We start from the raw sequence: 21,817 nt of genomic DNA on the forward strand, positions 1-21,817 counted from the left end.
CATAGAATCATGGAGTCATAGAATACCAGTTTGGAGGGGCCCTCCGAGATCATCTGTTCCAACCTTTCTTGGTAAAAGCACAGTCTAAGGAAGACAGCCCAGCACCCTGTCCAGCTGAATCCTAAGAGTGTCCAACATTGATGAATCCACAGTTTCCCTGGGGAGATTATTCCAATGGCTGATTGTTTTCATTGTGAAAACTTTTCTTCTCATTTCTAATTGGAATCTCCCCAGGAGTAACTTGTACCCATTACATCTTTCCCATGGGTCTCCTTGTAAAAAGGGAATCTCCATCTCCTTTGTAGCCACCCTTTAAATACTGGAACATGGTGATAAAGTCTTCCCTAAGCCTTCTCTTCTCAAGGCTGACCAGACCCAGTTCTCTCTGCCTTTCCTCATATGGCAGCTTTCTGAGCTCTTTGATTGTCTCTGTGGCCCTTCTTGGGATCCTATCCAGCCTATCTACAATTTTTTTGCATAGTAGGGACCAAAACTGAACACAGTGTCCCAGGTGTGGCCTGAGAAGCACTGACTAGAGTGGGATAACGACTTCTTTATCCCTACTGGTGATGTCCTTATTGATGCAAGGGTAGGTCCCAGCATGTGCTGCACCCCTGCATCGTGTTTTCTCAGGTGAAAACCCTTACGCTTGTCCTTGTTCTTGTTTAGCCCCCTCTTGCAGCCTATCCAGGTCTTCCTGCTGGGTGGCTCTCCCTTTCAAAGTGTCCACTTCCCTACTCAGTTTGGTATCATCAGTAAACTTCACCACAGTACACTTGATCCTATCATCCACATCGCATATGAAAATACTAAACAGTGCTGCAGCCAGTGTCCGTGCCTGGGAGACCCCAGTTGTGACAGATAGCCAGTTTAAAAAAGAACTATTTACCACCACCCTCTGGGTGTAGCCGGTAAGCCACTTCCCCACCCACTGCACAGACCACTTGTCTAGACTGCAACACATCAGTTTCTGGAGGAGGCGGCTGTGGGAAACCACAATGTGTAAGCATTGCCACGTCGAACCCCCCCACCCCAAGTCCCTCAGTTTAAACCCACCTCAACAAGTTGGCCAGCCTGCTGCCAAAGTTTTCCTTGCCTCCTCTACCCAGATATACAGAGAGAGAGTGGACATTTCTTGAAAGTTACCTCAAATGATAGTGCATAAGAAAACTATATTTAAGGCACAAATACAGGGTTCATTGTGAGAACGTTTTACATTTTCAGTTATTCGTAGTGCTTTGTCTTGCTTTTAGATACACAGGCGTGCACCATTAATGGCACTTGCATGGTTGAATTCCCATGCATCATCTTAGAATGGAGTTGTGGCTAAACTCTGGTATGTCACACATGAAAAAATACTCTTCACTATATTTCTGTTTCTCACTTTTATATTCTCACTTCCCTGTATGTGTAAAGCATGTGTCTCATTGGCAATATGTCTGACCACACTGGATAAATCTAAATCCAGACTTAAAGCTGGATAGTTACACTGATCAGTCAACTTTTCTGGATATGAACTCTCTTCTTCTGTGACTGTGTTTTCCTGGTTTGAATATTTTAAAAGGGGCTAAATATAAAAATCGAGAATATAGATGGAATTTATGTTTAAAATTAGCTTTTGATGCAATCAGTGTGTTTATTTAAGAAGGATACATGTGAGCATGTACATACACATACACGTACTCATACCATTTCTACATACATCTGCCAATTTATTTCATCTGTCTAGTGGATAATATCAAGACTTCTGCCTTAGCAATATGCTAATGCTTGCTCAAGCTTTTCAATGTAGTGCTTAAACCATCCTCAACATAACATTGAAGTAGTAGCTGCAGCATCCCCGACTGCTGGATAAATGGAGTAAGAGAGATGAAATTTTTCACGGCTGCTAAGAAGTGTTCATCAAGACACATTTTTGATTAACATAAGGGTGCACTATTCTCACAAGACACAAAAAAAGGGGGGAGGAATTATAATTCGGCATATGTCAAGAGATCTAACCTGTTCATCTGACTCAACTCACTTTTTGCAAACATTACTTCTTTTATTCACTTACTAATTGATTGAGGGTAAATTGAAGGAGGAAATCTCTACTTGTAACAAACTCATTCTTCTAGAAAGTAAAATCTCTACAGTGAATGAATTTATTTACTTAAAAGATGCAATATTTCCAAAGATACAATATATGGTACTTAAACTGACATTTATGCCTTTGAAAATTTCTGCCAAGAACCTCTGACATGAGCATATAAATCATACTGTCTGCCTTGTAAGTAACCAACTTGGAAAACAGAAAACTGACTAAAGCACTCCAACACAGGAAGGACAAAGAAAGTCTTAGAAGCCATTTCAGAAAAACAGAGGAACTGGACTTTTGTTCTTAATTTGCCCAGAAAGGAACAAGAATCATCTTGTATAGGAACGGCTGACACAACTGAGTGTCACAGAATTGCCAAAGTCGACAGAAGAGAAAGAAATGCAACCTGTTCCAGTAGAAATTATATAGGCTGGGGAGTGAAGCGACCCAGGTTCTATGAGGCCAACTATGATATGAAGCAAATCATTCTACTTTCCTTTTGCTTGCCCCTCTTATGGATAAAATGCCTAAATAATGATGCTGAATTTCTTGAACGACCAGTATGCTTAAGTGCTGGCTGACACTCAAAAATGTTGTTACTGAAGATGGAAGACTGCTGTACAGGAGGCCATGCTGCCACAGAAAATATTGAAGGGAAATTTAAGAAGTCAAAATGGTAGAAAGAAAAAGATGTTGTATTCAGAGCAGACTACCTGCACTGGAGGTGCATGTGAAAATGAACGCACAGTCAACCTAGGGCAGGAAGGAGAAGGCAAACCGCCTTTATCAGAGCATCGAGGATGAAAAGGTTACTGGCTGCTTGTCAGAGGAAGACAAATGAATGACAACTACTTGATATTGTGTGATTGCTGCTGGCACGAAGGAGAGAGATGGAGAAAGAAATCGAAATGCCTGATTCATTACAGGAACAAACATGGACCAAACACAGTAGATGTAAATATACCTATCAAACGGCAGGAAGGTCAAGACGCCTAAAATATGATGAATGGATAGTAATTAACAACCAGAAAGGGGGCATTGGTCATCCTAACTAAACTCTCCAGGCTCGTCACCTTTTGGACAATTCCCTGTCTTTCCTATATAAATATATTGCCTGTATACCTTTCATTGGAAAATTACATTGGATTAAAATCCAAACCTAGTGCAATACCTAAGCATAAATGCATTATTGCCCATAAATGTATTTGCTACAATTTTGATGCTCTTCCAATCCTCTCAGTGGTTTACACAGATGATGTGGTTAGCTAGGGGCTTAAGAGATGTTACAATTACCATCTTACTGAAAAACAAAGTACCAGTATGAAAGAAAGATCTGCTGCAGCTGCAGTTTCACATGGATGAAATGTGCCAGGTAGGAGTTCAGTAATGCTTCCAATATTTTACCCTTTTGTGCTTTAGAGAAAAAGGACTTTGCAGTGAAAGGAGGATTCACTGTATACCTAGAAATCTGTAAGACAATTTCTCTCCTACTCATCGCTTCTAATCAGACAGATGGATACATTGCTATGGAAAAAATAAAAAAAAATAAAACTAAAACAATGACTGCATCAGTTTTATTTATTTCTTGCATTCGGTGTTCACATAGCAAGAAATTTAATTCCAGTTGGATCAGTCTCCTGCGATATTTTTTTCTTTCATTTAATATATTTTTTAAATGCTTAGAGGCATTATGACAGAAAAGCATGTATTTTTTGCCCTGGTTTATACCCATCATCCTTACCATTACAACAAGAAAAAAGCATTAAAGTAAAATTAATCATGTCAAAAGATTTTAGCAAAAAACAAGGGAGACCATGCATAAAGCATCGCTTTGTCTAGTGTGAAGTCACGCTCTGATTAAAAACATATAATGAAAGTGAAAGTAATACATCATTGCCTTAGCAGTAGGGTTTTTGGGAAAGCTATGCAATTCTGAACACAAAAAATCTTTATAGGCTCTGGATTTTGAAACCTGCAATTATTATTGAATGATTCTAACAAACAAAACATTGTTTCACTTCCTTAAAGTTTAATTAATCTTAAGATGTTGCAGTTAAAACAAAAAAACAAAGGAGTTCAAGGATTAAACAAGGACTCTTGGCAGGACCATAGCTGGTAATTAAAACCAAAGCAGCAGTAGCTGGTTCTGAGCAGTGAGGCATGAGGTGGTGACACAGAGACCCCCACCACAGCCCGACATCCAGTAAGTAGTTATGAGGACTGTGAAATATCATGGCACAACGAAACCCCATTAATAGTGCAGAATTTTTGCTGTTACTAAGGTCTGTCAAACACCCATCAGCTGCTCAGTTTGTGTCACTGGCAGCAGTGGCCGCCTGTTGCTCCTACGTGACATAGGTAGCACCCAGCTAAAAAATGAACTGGTGTTTGTGCATGTGTAAGCAAGCCTGGAAAGAAATCACGCAGTGAAGATCTGTTCACTGTACTTTGCCATATAGTTTATAAAAGCCTTGACTTTGCTCAGGCACAACTGGGCAATAAGAAATGTTCCAAATTATACAGCAATGTGCACATTATGAATTTCAGATTAGGATTATGCCCACATCAAATAAAATTAGGTGGCAGAAAATGTTTGTAAAATGCCACTTACTTTCTCCTTTTTTTTCTTTATTCTGTCTCTATTCTTTGTTGCCAGCCTAGGAAATATAACTGTCCAGGAAATACCAGACAGGGAAAGTACACAGTAATACTAGACTGTGAAAAATCTACCGATCTCTTGAGCCATAGCATTCTTGCCTATAGATGATGACATTAAAAAATTGGAAATGGGTGCATGCTTCCCCTCCTCTTCTGGATCTATGAACAAGGCAAGTTGTTTTCCTGATACCTTTAGAATTACTCCCATTAGTACTGATGCATTTGGTGCTTTGGGTAGCCAGGCAGAGAGAGGTGGGCAGCATCCCCTGCCAATAGATCTAGTCTTGTCGTTGGAGCAAAATAAGACTGCTACTCTGCTGAGCTGTCACACTCAATAGCTTGCGCTGTTCTACCTGCAGCTGTCTTCATAGCTCCAGCTGCAGCGCCACGTCTTACATGGAGGCAATAGTTTCTGATGGCTGATCAGAAACCTTAGGCATCACACAAGAAAGGATGCACAGCCCTAAGTGACTGAGTGGTTGCACTAGCCAGTCTCCACATTGAGAAGGAAAAAGGCAACAGGCAAGCAGCTTCCTCTGAAACAGGTTTGCAGGCCCTGCTGAGTAACTTCTGGGGCTCCTCTCAGTGAAGTGTGACAAGAGGAGATTCGGTCTCCTCTCTTCCATCACTTCCTCAGTGGTCTTACCGCTGCACCCAGAACTAAGTATTTGCAAGCTTCTTTCCTACCTTCCCCATTCCCAAATGCCAGACAGCAGAAAACTAGTAAAGTAGGTGGGTTTGAAGGAGGAATGGGGAATTTCTGTGAGCACTTACATTGGATCACTAAGTCTATAAGCGCAAAACCTCCTTTTTATTGGTGCATGGCAGGAGGGTGAGGTGTCTGGAAGACAGAAGGGTAAAGAAACGACTTCGTAAATGTTTGCTAGTGCAGGAGGTAAACAAATACACCTAATCCAATAGTAAAATAGAATAACCTGAAATATCAGACCACAAGGATTGAGATTCTTCCCACCACAGAATCTCATGAGCAGGACATGGTTTTTACACTTTTCCTGTTCACCAAGGAACAAACTCCTCATTTGCACTGATGAGTTGAGGCTGAGCTGCAATCTTGGGACTGATAGCACTATCTAAACAAGTGTAAAAGAAATAGAAAACGTCTTCTTCCTTTGCTGTCGGTAATACATTACTGATATTTTCCAAAACTGTGGACTGAGTTAAAGAAGAAAATAAATGTACTTCTTCCTAAACTGCTAAACTACATGAAAAAGAAAGAAGAGTAAAGTCTTTAAATTCCCATACACCATAAATGTCATAGTACGTTGAAACAACATCACAACTGCACTGGAGTACCACCATGTTGTAATGTGATTAGTTTGTGGTCTTCCCTAAAACCGCTCAGTTATAGTTCTTCAAGTCCCTGCACTGCGACACTGTACGGTCTTTCAATGTTCTACAGAAAGGATACCACAAAAGTTCTACTCCAAGTTGTCTCCTCTTCCCATCCTCTCATATTAAATTAGAAAACAAAGGAGGGGATACCTGAAACCCTCATTTCAACTTTTTAAAAAAACAATTATTGCTGCCATTTGGTGAATAGTAATAATATTTTCTAAGAAATCATGCTTGTTAACATTTAGTCTTTTCCAGTGTGAAAAAATAACCTTGAACAGCGGTCCACGCCAAGAAGGCATCCTTTTCTAGCAGTTTTTGTAAGAACAGGATTAACCGTGTCACAAGGGACTGTGTATGTGAGAGTCGCTGCCTCAGCCTACACTGAGACAGATCCTGGGACCTTCGGGACTTCCAGTGCTGAGCACCAAGTGCTTGAACATGTGCTAGGTAGGACTGTAACAGAGATGGAGGTGTTATTCAAATACTAGCGATGGATTTTTAACCACAGCACTTGGGTATCAAGCCTCTGGATCCAGTTTCCCACAGTCTTGGAGACAGCATCACAATGTAAGTAACCAAGAACTGAATAAATTTCATTCTCACAAAATCTGACCCAGCTACATATAGGTAAGATTCCGAATAAACTTCTTTTTTATTTTAGTTCAGTGGAGAGTTCAGATCTTGAAGCAAGTGATCCATTTTTCCTGCCTATCCTGGTGCGCCACTGGATTAGACACAACAAATTCAAAAAACCTCAACACTTCTGCCTTATGTAATATCACTGATTTTTTTACTGACTTACGATCTTCAGAATTTTCATAGAAGCAGTGTACAGAGATGAGTGGCATAATCTCATTATTCTGAAAAACACAAAGCATACCATATTCTCTAGTACAGATGCACTAGTCTTTTCTAGTGTACAGTACATACAACCTTCTGTAATTGACATTCTCACACAATACTCTCAACTATTAGTCCAGGGCAACTATACCTAAGCAGTCTTTATGTAGAAGCACTTTGATAAAGACTCCTAAATTTTCCACAGGAAAAAGCAGTTTGCAAAGGCATCATTTCAAGTCCTACACCATAGCAGTCTTTTAAATTCTTTTTCATCCTGACTTGAGCACATAATATTAATGCAGATGTAACCCATTAAAGGACTTTGCATAACGGATGAAGAACAGAATTCTGTGAAATGTACTTTACTGGGGGGAAAAATAAAAGCAGGTCTATTAGGAAATCCAGGTTCTACCAGTTGTCCAGTTTTAGAAGTATGGCTTTGATTTATGGATAAAAATCGCTCATTTATTATTTTATCTATACTGCTTTGGGCAATTTTGACAGTTAAAATTTAGTTTCATTGACCAATGCAGCCAGTTTAGACACAAGGGGACTAATGCACACACAGCCTGCTGCACTCAAGAAGCTATGATTTGATTCCATGACCAAGTCAGACTGGGAATCGCAACCAACATAACAATAAGTTCCAAATCTCGATGCTCGAGGCAAAATACTTACTCTAAAATACAATCAACCTTCAAAAGAAGGTGGGAAAGAATTTTGTGATAGCAGCCTTCGTGCACTCTTTATTGCAGCTGATCTATTCCACCAATGCCTCTGTCAGCAATGGATGCAGAGTAGTACAGCGGAAAATTTTCTTTAATGATTGCGGACAACAGATAAAACTGGAAGAAGGAAATGAAAATCCAAAAGAGAATCAAAGGGGTGCTGTAGTACTATGACTTACCAGGGATCTGACTCAGAGAAAACTGTCTTGAACACTGGTTTGTTTTATTTTACCTAAACTAGATTTTATTCATATGTACATAAATATACATGTATTCATGTTGCAGCATGAAAGACTTTCAAGTGTACTTAAAAAACTTACTGGAATGATTTTAAGCCAATGTTAATTTAGGCCTATCCTATTATAAAATTAGCATCTTCTGCAATCTCAATTTATTGCTCCATTGTGAAGCCCCTTGTGATACATAAACAAATCTCTGAAGAGAAACAAATCAATAAAGTGTCTAATTTGATTAACCAGGTTTTTAAATTCATCAAGACAACTGTACAAAAATAAACCACTTACTTGTCAGTATTTTCCATGTCTTCTTTTCATCATCATAATACTGAACCAAATTGCTGGGTAGCCGGTCAGGTCCGGGAGGCAATCCTCCAACCAGTAACAGCATTTTCTTATTGGAACGAATTCTTCACCCAAAACAAGAGGAAAGATGAACAACCACATTACTGAGGAGTATTTTTAGTGGCAACAAAATCATAACCATCAAAAGAATGTTCACTGCTTGCAGTTTTCTATTTCATTTTTTTGTGTTTCTTTCCCCAATCATGTCTCAACAATTTTTTGAACCAAGCAGAAAAATGATCAGAAAAGCTGCATATCTCTCTACTCATGGAATAATAAGCTTCCTTTATGCAATTTGTTAGAGGTTCATTCTAGAACGACCTTTTTCTTATATTATCCCTTTAAATCATCTCTCTTTACAGCTGAATACACATGAAATGCTCTGGAGTTGTACTAAGGTTAAGCATTAAAGTTGCATGTCAAAAATCGTATTAGTCAAAATCATTATTATAAGCCATTCTACACTCAAAGAACCTTGAAAAAATTAAGGTTATGCAGAGAGTTTGTGAGCCAACTCTTTAATCACACACTGAACTTCAGATATATAGTTTAGTACAATTAGCAGCACTGGGCTAATGGTTATGGGTTAAATGCTACTTACAAGCACTTTTGTTTGTTTAATTTAGTCCAGACTCTTGCTTTCACTCTCCCCCCGGCTCTCCCCCTTCTCTTTGCTCTCCCCCTGTGCACCACTGGCTATAGCAACACCAATTGGTAAAAATGAGACTGTGATGTTGTTGTGAGCCTCCCCAGAGTGGAGCCCTGCCAATGCTTGCCACTGATCCAGCGGCATGAACCTGCTCAACTGTGCAAAGTCACTCTAATTCCCTCCCTCTGTTTTTCTACCTTCTTCCCCAGGGGGCAACCACTGAAAGGAGTGACTACCCACCCATCAAGAGCTGGCAATTCGCTGCTATTAACCGTGACCGTGATTCCCAATCTGCCTGGCAGTTCTTAAGAACAGGACTGCAATGTCTCATATGCAGTAAAAGCGGTTATCTGCACCCTGGCCTCCAACGCTCCACCTGATGAATGTACAATTTCTTTGCAACATTAAGGGATTTAGCACAATTGGAAGTGAAAAGAGGAGGGGAGGCCCAGACCCCCAGATGAGCGCTGGCGCTTTAATAGTCACTTCGCATATAATTGAACTTCCATCGGTTATACTAAGCTTGGGTGTGATAACGCTGAAATAAAGGTCTACGCTCAAAATGTTCCCTTGAAGCAGGAAGGTGACGCAGCCTGGAAAAAATGCATCAATATGAATGAATGTGTGGGAGGATCCTGCATATGATGGAAAGCATTCTTGTCAAACACCAACAGATCTCCAAGCACAACACCACCAGTGTAGCAGTCTGTGTGTCAGCCTGCAGCAAATACTCCTGGCCAAGAAAGGTAGAGAATGCCACGAACTAAAGCCCACTACCAGAACTGCACGTGGCGGCATCAAGCCACCCTCCGGGAGCTCCAGTCTTGGCAGTGCACTCCAGCAGCAGGTGCTTTACTACTGAGGCACACCAGTGGTTTAGCTCCAACTAACTCCTGGAACAAGTGTTGCAGACCCAGCAACCTACCTTTGTATCGAAATTGCATCCTCGCCTGAGAAGACTGGGCAAAATGAACTAGGTTGTGCTGTAGACATGCACAATCCCAAAGGAATCTGCTTCAGGAAAGGAGCACGCAGCTGAAGGCTCAAACCACATGATGCCTAGGAATGTCTAGGAATAAAACCTTTCAAATGGTTATCCAAAAGATGTACCCTACAGACTGCAGATAAATCTACCTATCAGGAGGATGGCTGGGGAATTATATGGCAGGTGGCCTCATTTGTTTTTAAACGTATTCAGGGCGCAGGGAAGGTCCTGAATTGACAGCAGAGGAAAGGAACCCTTGATTTGCAGGGGCTGGAGCTATACCACAGGGGCGGTGACACTGCAATATTCTCCCATGCTGTCCTACCTTACTGCTTCACCTCCGACTTCGGGTAGCCCCTGTGGTCCTTCAGTCTTTCTGACATGCCAGCCTTTCACCTCTGCACTGAACCTGCTATGTACTGTCAAATGATGACTTTTACCTGCCCACCAGACTGTATCTATGTAGAATATCAGGAACAGTCTCGTGAGCACTGTTGGCACAAGCTCCACTCAGTGAGACCAAGCTCTGGGGAAAGCTTTCATAAGTACTGTCAGCATCTTGAAACGTTCAATCTCCCTGGTCAAGTTTTTAATGAGAGAACATTTGATAAAAACTATGCAACACAGAAGTATGATAAACTATTTTTGGTATGAGTTAGGGATGACTGCACACGTAACAAGTGGCAGAGCAAACCAGAGCCATAAGTCAGTTATGCATGGCCATCCCTAACAATAGAGAATAAATTGTTTATTCCAGCCCTCTTGTGTTGTATGTTATATCACAATCAACTCCCTGTGTATTGTAAAATTCAGAATGCCCTTGCAAGGTTTACTTGATAAAGGAGTTTATTTTGATTTTCATCTTTCATCTGTAAAACTCCCTTCTAACTCCATAGCACTGTGAAAAACCAATGAATAGCCAAGGCTCAATAGTTAAGGTGAAGAATGAAATGTCAGATGTAACTCTGAGTTTCCAGACTTTGGCAGCTGCAACTATCCTTAACATTACTTTTTCAGCTAAACAATCTAAGAAGCTCCTGCTTCTTCAGAATGAACAACACTGCTACATGGGAACGTTTAAAAAATATTTAGTATTTTTCCATGTTTAAAATGGGAAGAAGCTCTGAATAAAAGTTTAATAAGAACTTCACAGCCAGCAGAATCTCTAACAAAAGCACAGGGAACTCTCACATGGCAAATAAGAGATGGGCACTTTTACTCAAAGTATCTAATTAGTCTATATTGAGAGCTCTTCCAGTGAACCAATTAAAGATATTACAGTCACTAAAGATATGCATGATTTAAATTAATGTATTTTCTTGGAACCAGTTCTGATTTTTTAAGTTTTGGTGTGAATCACTACATTTTAGATTTTGAAAATAGAATTTCTCTATTACATTATATTTGTGTTTCATATTGCACTGAGCAGTACTGCTGAAATCTTAAAATCCATACCAGAACCCAAAAGATATGGAAATGACCAATGCTTATATTCAGAAGACTTTCCCAAATGTTAATAAAAATGTAATTCAGTGAAACATGATGATGAAAGCAGGACTTAAAAATACATATTATACCTTAGCAACATAAAGTTTCAACCTTTCTTGCACTACATGTTTGCTTTTTGGATAACTGAAGTTTACTACATTAAATGGTCTTCATTATATCTGAAACACTCTCCGTTCATAGTCCTTATTTCTCAGTGTAATATACCACTCGGTTACATACTGTGGTTCACAGTGTCCCTAGCAAGGCTATCATGATCATCATGTTAAATTAACAGTAGTGAGTCCTGATCAGGGAAGGCTAAAATAATCTAACTGCAACTAGGCAGGTTGATGTAATGGAAAAAAAGCTGAGATAAACTTATCTATATATTATCCCCAAAGCATTTCTTTTATTTAGACTCCAGAACTCTAGTTCTCACTGCTGAACATAAACTTGTTGTTTCTATTCTGTACATAATTTGCCATTTCTGTTCTGCAAAGATTTTAAAACACTTAATTCACCCTAATTAAGTTCCTGGGTACCCCATTTTGTGTGAAATTTGTCTACTTACAAGACTGGAAACCAAAGTATATTTTAAAGTCAACATTTTCAAACTTGTATCATTTCCTTCAGGGGCACAAACCCAGGAATTTAAGAACTCATGTAGTGGGTTTGTTTTTAGAGATGTTGAATATCCACCGTTGTACCTAAATCCTATTCACTTTAAAGGCAGCAGCAGATGCACATCAGCTCTAAACAGCAGATCATTCGTCCATAGTCTAAACTAACACAGCGCAAAATGCTGAGCCCAAGAGAGTTTATCAACTCACAAGGAATCAGCAGAAAAGACAGCAACAGACCTCAATACTCCTGACAACCACTCCCACCCAATGCTCTTTTGCAACCTTGATAGCCTTATATTAATGGAAAATGCATGAATGGGAAATACATTGTTTTTCTTTATTAGCATATCCATCAATCTTGCATTGATATTTTTTTCTTATCTGGGCAGTCAGTAGAAGTTCATTCTACCAAGGCTGGCAAGAAAACAAGCCACAACAACAGGTTTGCTCCAGACTCTTCCAGTTTTTAAACAATGCAGTAAAAGCTCCCCTCACTGCACTACTAAATGCAAAAAAAAAGAAAAAAAAAAAAAGGAAAGATTGCAACAACGAAGTGGCAATTCTGTGGTTCTAAATGCATTCAGTGTAGTGTTACATATCTGAAAAAAACCTGCATCTTAGACATACAGATGATCATGGTAACCAACTCAGGGCTATAAGAAAACCAAAACCATGATCACTATTTCTCTTTTAATATAGCTATCACCGTGTTTTTCAGTATGGAGTGAGATGGGTGGCTCTTCAGACCAGGGAACTCACAGAGCTCTGACCTTAAACGCAGCACAGCCAAACCAGACTTCAGATATTTGCTCACTGAACTCAGGCACAAACAACAAGAGCCAGAAGACCAGCCCAGATCCAGCAAGTGCAGGTGAATTTTACCTACATCCACAAATCCCATAACAACAAAGGATTTGAGAAACCGAAGGCTGACACACAATAATACTGTCAAAACAAGAAGTAGCAAGAATCTCATAAGTGGCTATATTAACCTGCAGCAGAAACAAAGTATTGCAGTGAAGTTTAGATACCAACCTCAAAGTAACAGACAAAAAGATAAATACACTGTCCCAATCAGCATTTCAGTTGCAGAACTTTGTTTGTTAACACTGAAGACTTAATTTAATCTTCCGAAACCAGGATGATCCTTAGCAAACTTTTTATTCTAAAAAGACATCTAGAGGAGTGTTATGTCTAAGAAAAATTTAATGGAGAATCTGATGGTCTGATAATCTGAACTGATGTTGCAGACATTCATTAGCCCATGACTGAAGAAACTGAAATTATTTAGTATTTAGGTTCAAAATATGTTCAAAAATATGCCGAATGTATGAATATTGCTTTATGAATTAATTTTTCTGACTCTCCTAAGGCACAGCTATTGCTAAAGGCTCACCTGAAACAACATGAAAAAAATTAATATTGCACCTGAAAATTAGCCTTATCATGCACTTTAGTGCCACAAAGATTCTGGTTTTCATCTTTTTATTCTCAGTGTGGGTGTGCTTAGCAGGAGGCCTTGAGTACCTACTTTCCTTGCAGCAGAGCTCACCGTAACATCCACTCAATGGGTACAGTAATGCCCAAGAGACACCCTCTCTCCTGCTCATTTAACACAGGTTGCTGACCACTGACAGACTGAAGTTTAGGAACATAAACACTAAGTTGGGAATGATTTGCTGCAGACATTCAATGTTGTATTTGTTTTCTGAATCGACCAGAATTTTTATTTCTGTCCAATGCATTTTTTTTAAATAAATAAAATAGAAACAAAAACCAGTCACTGTTTGCTCCAAGAATAATTCTTTCTTTTTGTCTCTGTCTAAAAAGCTGAAGTCCAAGGGTAAGTGCATCTTTTGTCTGACAGGCCACACTTAACTGTTAGAAGTTACCTGACAAGTTAGTTTCCTTTATTTCTACAATCGCAAAACAATTTTCCATCCTCTGTATTAAAATAACTTATCTGTTTGGAGCTCTGAACACCTGTTTTTTCTTTATGAATCCAATCCCACCGCTGTTATTAGTCTAGAATGGTCTCTAAGTAAATCTTGAAGACTTGGGTTATCTTTTTAGCTGGTAGATTTTTAAAATGAATGCCCTTTCGTTTTGGGATAAGAACCTCTGAACTAATAGGTAGCGTAGGGGTGGGCAACTGTCCTGGAGGAGTGGCATCTACCATCAGCGTTCCTTTGGGAGGAACACACAGGAATGTTCTTCTCATCTTTGTGACCCTGTATTACCAGCTTATTCTTCACATTGACAAGGCACTGGTACAGTTCCCCAGAAAGATTCTCAATAGCTTTCCCATGCAGAGTCTCACCAACATTTTCATACACAACACTGTTGTCCCTTATAGCTTGAGACAGACTTTCTTAGATGTGTTGCCTATATGAGATCATAAATAGTACTTCTACAGTGACAATATCTACACAAACAGATTATTTGAACACGAGTCCTCAAAAGCACTGAGATCTGAATGCAAAGGATACCCCCCCTAGCCACACAGTGAGTATCTGAAGCATTGTAAGCGATCCAAATCAAAGGAATTTTACTAGCAAAACTTATATTGGTAAATGAGTCACAAAACCTCCTGTGTCATGAACATTATTGGCAGAATTATGCAAACAGCTGTTTTTTCATATTGTTGGAAGTTCTGAAAAACTTTAAGGAATTACCCTTGATCATGAATATATTTAAAAATAAAACTAAAGAAATTGTCAAGGCTAGATGCTCTTACAGTTTGCTTTCCCTTTCCCACCTCCCTCTTTTTTGTTTGCTTTAGACAGAGATGGTAAAATGGAAATGTTTATAGAATGCTTCAGGCGGCCAAATCCACTTTTTTCCCCTAGGAAATGTCAATCAACTCTCCTTTTTGATTTTCAGATGGTGAAAAGTCAAGGAGGTCCTTTTTTTTTCTTTCTTTTATTTGATTCTGTACTGGATGTCCATGACTACCAGAGGTCTCTGCATCAGAGCTGTTCTCCCCAGCTGCTTTCTCTTAGGAAGCTGAGGAGAAGAAACACAACTTTCTGCTGTCTCATCCAAGCTATGACAGAGTACCTTTTCCACTGTTAAGTTTTTTTTTTGCTTCCTGAAAGGAGGCAGCAGTTAGGGATGATAGGAAGAACCAACTGTGGCATCAACTTCTACTTACTTCCAGCTTCAGTGGAAACCGTCTGTTTCCATGAACTTGGCAGCTGATAATATTTGCTCAAAGTTTATTGTCTGCGTTCCAAGAATACAGCAAGAAGTGTTGACTACCAAGTAGTAGGCATGACAGTCTTTAAAGAAAATTTCAGGAAGGCAGCAAATATGAAAAATTATGCCGGAAAGTATCTACAAATGGATTTCAACTTCCTATAGTCTCTAACTTCTTTAGACGGTCCTTTGGTAAACTTGTAATATCAGATGTGTTCTGTTTCAATAAAATCAGCAAGAGATGTTTACAGAGCGGTAGAGTGCAGCTCCAAACTTTCATTCAGGTTTCCTATTAACTTCCCTGCTCAATCTTTTCAGGTTATACTTTGCAGAGGATAATGACAAACTTTGCTCTGATTTAGAAAACAGCTCTGATTTTTAAAACACTGGATTTGTTTGAAAAGATAAGATGATTTTTTTAACAGATTATGAGGATTTTTTTCCATAACGTGAGTTTAACAGAATCGAAGCTTTTTTCCTGGCAACCTATTTTCTGTTCATTTTGTGTTCTACATTTGCTCTCCTCACTCCCCTCTCCCCCAGGGCTCACTGTACTTTCTCTTCAAGTACAAATCCAAACAATTACACTGTTGCAGCTCTGTTCCATTTACTGCTCAGCAGTTACAGACTCAGAAACTCTGTATTCTTGTGCAATACGGAAAAACTATAGTGACCCCAGGCCACAAACGTGCCTTCAAAGACTCTCTCCTTTCCATCTCCTCTTTCTGCACGAAGGGGATGCACCTCAGGCAAAGGGTAAGCAGAAAGTGTTAGACAGGACACGTAGGCAGCCAGGACAGGTGTGTGTGATGCTTACCATGATACTACAGCACTACATTTGTAAAAGCTACACATTAAGCATAAATCATATCAGCAGCACTTCGTTTGAGAGGAAACTTCCTCATCTAGGATGCTCTGCACCACCTGTGACCTATGTTCTCCCTGACAGGACAGTCCTGGATTGTGTTGCCAAAGTATGGGCACAGGACCTCCCGTTCTTTTAGGGACCCACAGGATTTGTAAATGAGCTGCACAGTCTCTAGCAGGTGCTGGGAAGGGGTATTTTTCCTCAAGTACAGCATTTGAGGAGGAAGTTCTCATTTTTTGCAGGCACTTTGCCCTTAGTTTGAGTGGCTGAGTAAGATTTTTTTTTTTAAATTAACTTAATTTTCCCTTTAGAACAAACCAGCTTGAAATCTAGTGAAGTATTTCTGCCTCTTAGAAAAAAGAGTTTGGAGATGCAGATGCAGATATTTGAAGCTGCACCAAGTGCTAAAAGGGCATACCTGTCTTTGAGAAAGCTCACAAGGACTGTCCTGACCCACAGCAGTCCAGTGTGCTACCTTGTGACCTTAGCCTGAGCTCCAAGACTCTCTCCCTCTTGGATACTCAACATCTCTCCACCTACACTTCGACACTAACCTGTCTCCAAAGGCAAACAAGTGCACGTATAGCAAGTGAGGCAAGTAGGTGAAACTAACTAGGATTAAGCTGACTACAGGTCTGTGGTTCGCTTCCCCGCAGCCTCTAATGTGTCAGTCTCCCTTCTGCAGCTCAGCTGAGAGAATCCTGGCACAGGTACAATTTCCTATATTAATTCAGGCATGTAAGACCAGATCCAAAGCGTGCTAAAATAAACTGGAGCCTGACATTCACTTCATCCACACCATAATGCAAATATTAGCAATTCACATACATTTTAAGGTATGATTTTTATCCAGGTGTTAATTTTCATTCTGAAATGTTTCTCATTTGCAATGAACCATGAGTATCAATATTAGTCAAAAATCCAAATATTGGTGCCAGGATCACAAAGGTACAGGCAGGTGGCTGTTACCAGAACACACAACAATGTATTTCCATAAAATACAAGCAAATAAGCAAATTCTTCTACAGCCAGCAAACATGCCGTACTTAGATCCTACAAAAATCTTAGCAGAAAAAGAAGTCAAATCAAATTACGGTCTGCGAGATTTGCAGACAAATAGTGTATTCAAGAAGGAAATCATTTAACTGCCAAGGGATGCAACCAGTTTCTACAAATTTTTTATCTCCTCTGTAGAAAAGTGAACCAGATGGGATATATATATGTCTTCCACATAAATGCTAGTGTCTCACACTTCTCATCAATTTACATTTTCCTTCTTTATCAACAGTTACTGCCTTCCTAGTGAGTGAAAACTGGCCTTATCATCTTCATCACCAGTCACTGTTTAATTTGCCGTCACTTTCACTAATATCACCTAACACCAAACAGTCTGGACGACATCTTCTTCCCCGCTGAAATTAAAGAAAAGTAAAACCCTGTACAATTAGCTTCAGACCAGAATTTGCAGTCCTAATCTCCCCAAGCTCCTGTAGTCTGGGGAACAGAAGTATAGAAAAACAGCTGCGGCTGTACATGGTAGGACGCTGAACCCAGAAAACGGCACGGTCAGGCTTACACTTCTAATCTCTTTGTCTTTTTATTTCACTTCTTTCTCTTTTTCTCTTAAATTTCATATTTCCTGTCTATGACTTCCCATCTCAGGTCACTTAGTTGATCCCGGTCTAGTATTCTCCCCCATATCTGAAATAGCTTTTCCATAGACTGAAATACTCAGCTGTTATTGTCAACAGATGCTGTTTCTGCCCAGAATTAGTGTGGGGGGGGTGGTGTTCCCTTTTGTTTCATTCCCTTTCTTCTTTTTATCTGCCAAGGTCTTTTTGTTGTGCTTGTCTCCTTTTCTGTCTGGTATCATATTCTTTCTCTCTTCTCCCTTCAAAACTGTTCTCCCCTTTTCCCTCATTTGTGTGTCCTTGCTTTCATTTCTAAAACCCTGTTTCTTCCCTGGGGCTTCTCAACTCTTTTTCTTTTTCCTCAACCCTCTTTTTCCCCTCTCTCCCACCTTTACTTCTCTCACTCCCCTCTGCCTTTAGGTACCTACAGACGTCTAACTGCTGCTCACCTGCAAATCCTGGGAGGAGCTGACCAGCCTGAACCATTGATGTCTAGATGACCTGCCTGTGTCCTACAAACAACTCCCAGGCCATAAGGGGCTGCCTCTTCCCACCCAGCCTACCTCATGTCTGTCTGGAACAGAAGTCATTGTAGATAGTAACAGGCGAGTGAAAGCATAACATCACCACAATGTTCTATAAAAAGACAATAATATTTAGGTAAAACATTCAATAATAAGCCCCAGAATTTAAATATTTTTCTATACTGCTCCATTCCCTGTCTACAGCTATAATGTGCATTAGCACAGGCAAAATTAAAGTTAAAACCTAGGCATTTCATAGCACTGATGTGTTTTTAACCATTTTCATTGTTGCAAGTAAACATGGAAGCAATAATAATTCTCACTAGCTCACTCATCTTTAAAAGTGAAATTCTTTCCAGTGACATGGTAATGCTCTAACCTAGAACTTTTTGAAAATTGAAAACACATACCAAGTATTATACAAAATATATTACACTACACAATAAAGCACAGAGACATTTTAATCAACTCAATATCCTAGTGAAGTCCCAAGAGTCAAATAAATAACAGGAAGACGACCATTCCTCTATCTAATTGCATTTTCTTCCTAGAACTACAGAAAACATGCCACAGCACAGAGCTACCTGGGTCTCTTAGAGACAGACAAACATCACTTAAGCCTAACATTCAGGGTCATCAATAATGGGCCCAACCCACTCCATGCTGAAATCAACTGGGATTTTTCCTACTGATGTCAAAACTGAGTGTGCCTCCAGAGGCTTTCGTAGTGACTTGAGTCCTGTGGCCCTGCTGTAGATGTGGATCACAGAGGCCAGAAAACTCCAGCACTAATTAGGAGAAGGGAGATCAAAGTCAACAGAATTGCTAACTTTGCTTAGAGTTGAGCACCTGATCAAATGTCAGATCAGAGCCAAATCACCCACCCGCTGTAAAGTCCTAAGCCTCAGAGTGCACAGTAAGGTCCACAAGTCAGGAACATGCTTCCTCAACTTTTTAAATTGTGATCATTTAGTCGTTATACTTCAAAAAATACTTTTACAAAAAATGCATGAAGGCATTCCAGTGTTACCCTCCCGCAGGAAATTTCATGGGAATAAATTGGCTCTCCCTGCAAGTAAACAGCATTTCTTGCTGCAGCACAAAAGACAACCCAGGTACCTACCAGCCCCAGCATCACTCGTGCTGCTGGATCTGCATTTGTAGCACAAACTTTACACATGAACTCTGCTCATAGAGCACAGACGGGCTCTTATGATCCCAAACTCCTTTCCTCCAGCCCTGACAACAGCAAAATCTTACATCTGTCACAAAAGTGAACGTGTGATTTACCACATGAAGCTTAATGAAACAACCATCACTATTTTTACAGTTACATTTCACAGGAGAATCACCATATTTTTCAGCTTCCCATTACACTCATTTTGTTTAAGAAATATAAGCAGCCCCGCTTGCAAACTATTCCAAAGCAGTAGTGCGCATATGGATATGTACATATGTATGTGTACACTTTTTTTAAGTAGCATGTTACAGAAAGATCTATGTTCTTGTTAAAAATGCAAAAAAGTTGTTGGCAAGTTCTGAGTGTGACCCTCCTAATCTCTTCAACATGCACTAAGCAGGTGGTTGTGGCACTGTGCTGCTTGCATTTCTCACCAACCCTTACTGAACTGTACAGATACATTATGCTGCACAAAAGGAATAGTTAATCTCTTCCTAAAGACATGTGAATCTGTTGTGAATGACCTTTCATTGAACTTTAAATTCCAAATTACCAAGGTCACCATTACTCACAGAAAAGGTAACCAAAGCTTTAAAGTCCTCTTCTGTGTAATGATTTCTACCCTTTTGCATAGGTACTTCACTGTTAGCTACTTCTAAGATTTCCCTCTGCCAATTAGTAACTTAAGAAACTCTTGGCGGATTTTCATCCTTAAAATAAAATTTACCTGACTGAATATCAACCTGTCAAAACTGAAGCTTTACAGATACCACGGATAACAGGAAGGACGAGTCTGGAAATCAGTGTAGTCTTGAGCATGTTTCTGTTGTTTCTTCATACATGTTTAAGAAGGCATTTGTACATTTTGGCAGCCTGATGAAATCTCAAAATGAGTAGGATTCAAAGACGGGCCTTCATGACCTTTATGAAATCCCAGGAACATCATCCAAGACCAAAAATAAAAATACACTGATTGTATGCTCTGTCAGAGAGCATTACAATAACTCTGACATTTTAGTCTTTAGAGTAAGTTCCAATGTCTATCTATAAATAAGAGAAATCTAAATGGGTTTGCTTCCCTTTGACCACCAGCGAAGAACAAGAGAAGCTAGTTACAGCACTATCATTAAACACATGTTAAAGTGGAGAAGGTGATGGCATGTTTTCACCCTCTATGGTTAAGGGTCTCTGAAGTACCACTGTCTGTACAGACATGCAGATGTTATTACAAGTAAAACCCACGGTATTACAGTCCCTTGTAAGTCATTAAGTAAGTGCAACTTAGAATCTAATCTAGGTCTACTTAAAGGGTGATCCTTTTGTGTACGCTCCCGCTTACAGGGATAGTCAGCTCCCAGCACCAGGAGTATCAGATTCTTGCAGCATCCATGACACTTGTAAGCATTCAGTGGTCAGAACACTACTACATATCCTTCAAATGACATGGACCAGTGAAGCTGGAAGGTATCTTCACTGAACCAAGCCGGCTGGTATCTCAGCAACCCACCAGGACACAAGCCCTGCATGCCCCTGGCAGTGTGCAGAATCTCGACTGAGAAGGAGGTGGTGGGTTTTGCATTTTTCAAAGTCAATAGTTTTGAATATTGAAATGCTAAGGGTAGGCACCAGCTACAACAGCAGCATCTCAAAAACACTTTACACTGCAAAATGCTGGTATTTGTTTCTTACTGTAGGATTTTGGAGTGAAAATCAGGTAGGCAGAAAAGCGATAAGCACGACAAAACACTAACAGAGTGAGCTAGTCAGAGATAATAAAAGAAGATACAATATTTCCAAAGTTACATCATCGGGGTACCCATTACATGAAGATATGAAGAATCCTCTGCATTAATACTAAGAGCGTATTAATTAAAATATTTAATAATGTACTAGTTTTTCTTGCTGCTAGGTCATTAATAACATCCACCTATTAGTTTAAATATGAGTAACACAAAGTGTGCTTTGATTTCTGCGCTACTGTGTCATCATACTTGGAAGATGGCATTATTTTTCCATTTCTGATCAAGACGAAGTGTAAACGTATTCTAAAAGGAGAAAAATAAATATCCCCTTTCATTTTGGGGTATATTTACTGCTCATTAAGCTACCCGCCATGCTTTCAGTTCCTAATACCAACCTCATATTGTCAATCTTTGACATCAGGAGCCATCACCCTATTAAATGAAAATAACTGACACGTCGTAGAGGGTTAAGGGCTGTGAAATCACAAGTTTCCACGCACAATATCGGCATCGCCAACCCAGGGTGCGCACAGATAGCGCGGTTATTCGCGAAAACACCTCATCAGACTGAGGGCTCGGGGATCACGGCCGATGCGACTCCTCGTTAAGGACTTAGCACGGCGGGGACACAAATAAACGACCGCGGGCCGTACTAACTAACCGGGACAGGTCCCCGAGGCGCAGGCAGG

The 21,817-nt window shown here is 39.9% G+C and overlaps 1 protein-coding gene across 1 annotated transcript in view; it reads right to left on the reverse strand.

Annotated features, from left to right (window-relative positions):
* Positions 1-21,817, reverse strand: part of KLHL14 (kelch like family member 14) — a 63,362-nt gene that overhangs the window by 39,385 nt on the left and 2,160 nt on the right. The window contains exon 3 of the mRNA XM_069854039.1: positions 8,184-8,305. Within this exon, the coding sequence (XP_069710140.1) occupies positions 8,184-8,305 (122 nt within the window). The remainder of the gene's footprint in view (positions 1-8,183; positions 8,306-21,817) is intronic.

This window comes from Phaenicophaeus curvirostris, chromosome 3 (genome assembly GCF_032191515.1).
Source record: "Phaenicophaeus curvirostris isolate KB17595 chromosome 3, BPBGC_Pcur_1.0, whole genome shotgun sequence".
Taxonomy (NCBI): Eukaryota; Metazoa; Chordata; class Aves; order Cuculiformes; family Cuculidae; genus Phaenicophaeus; species Phaenicophaeus curvirostris.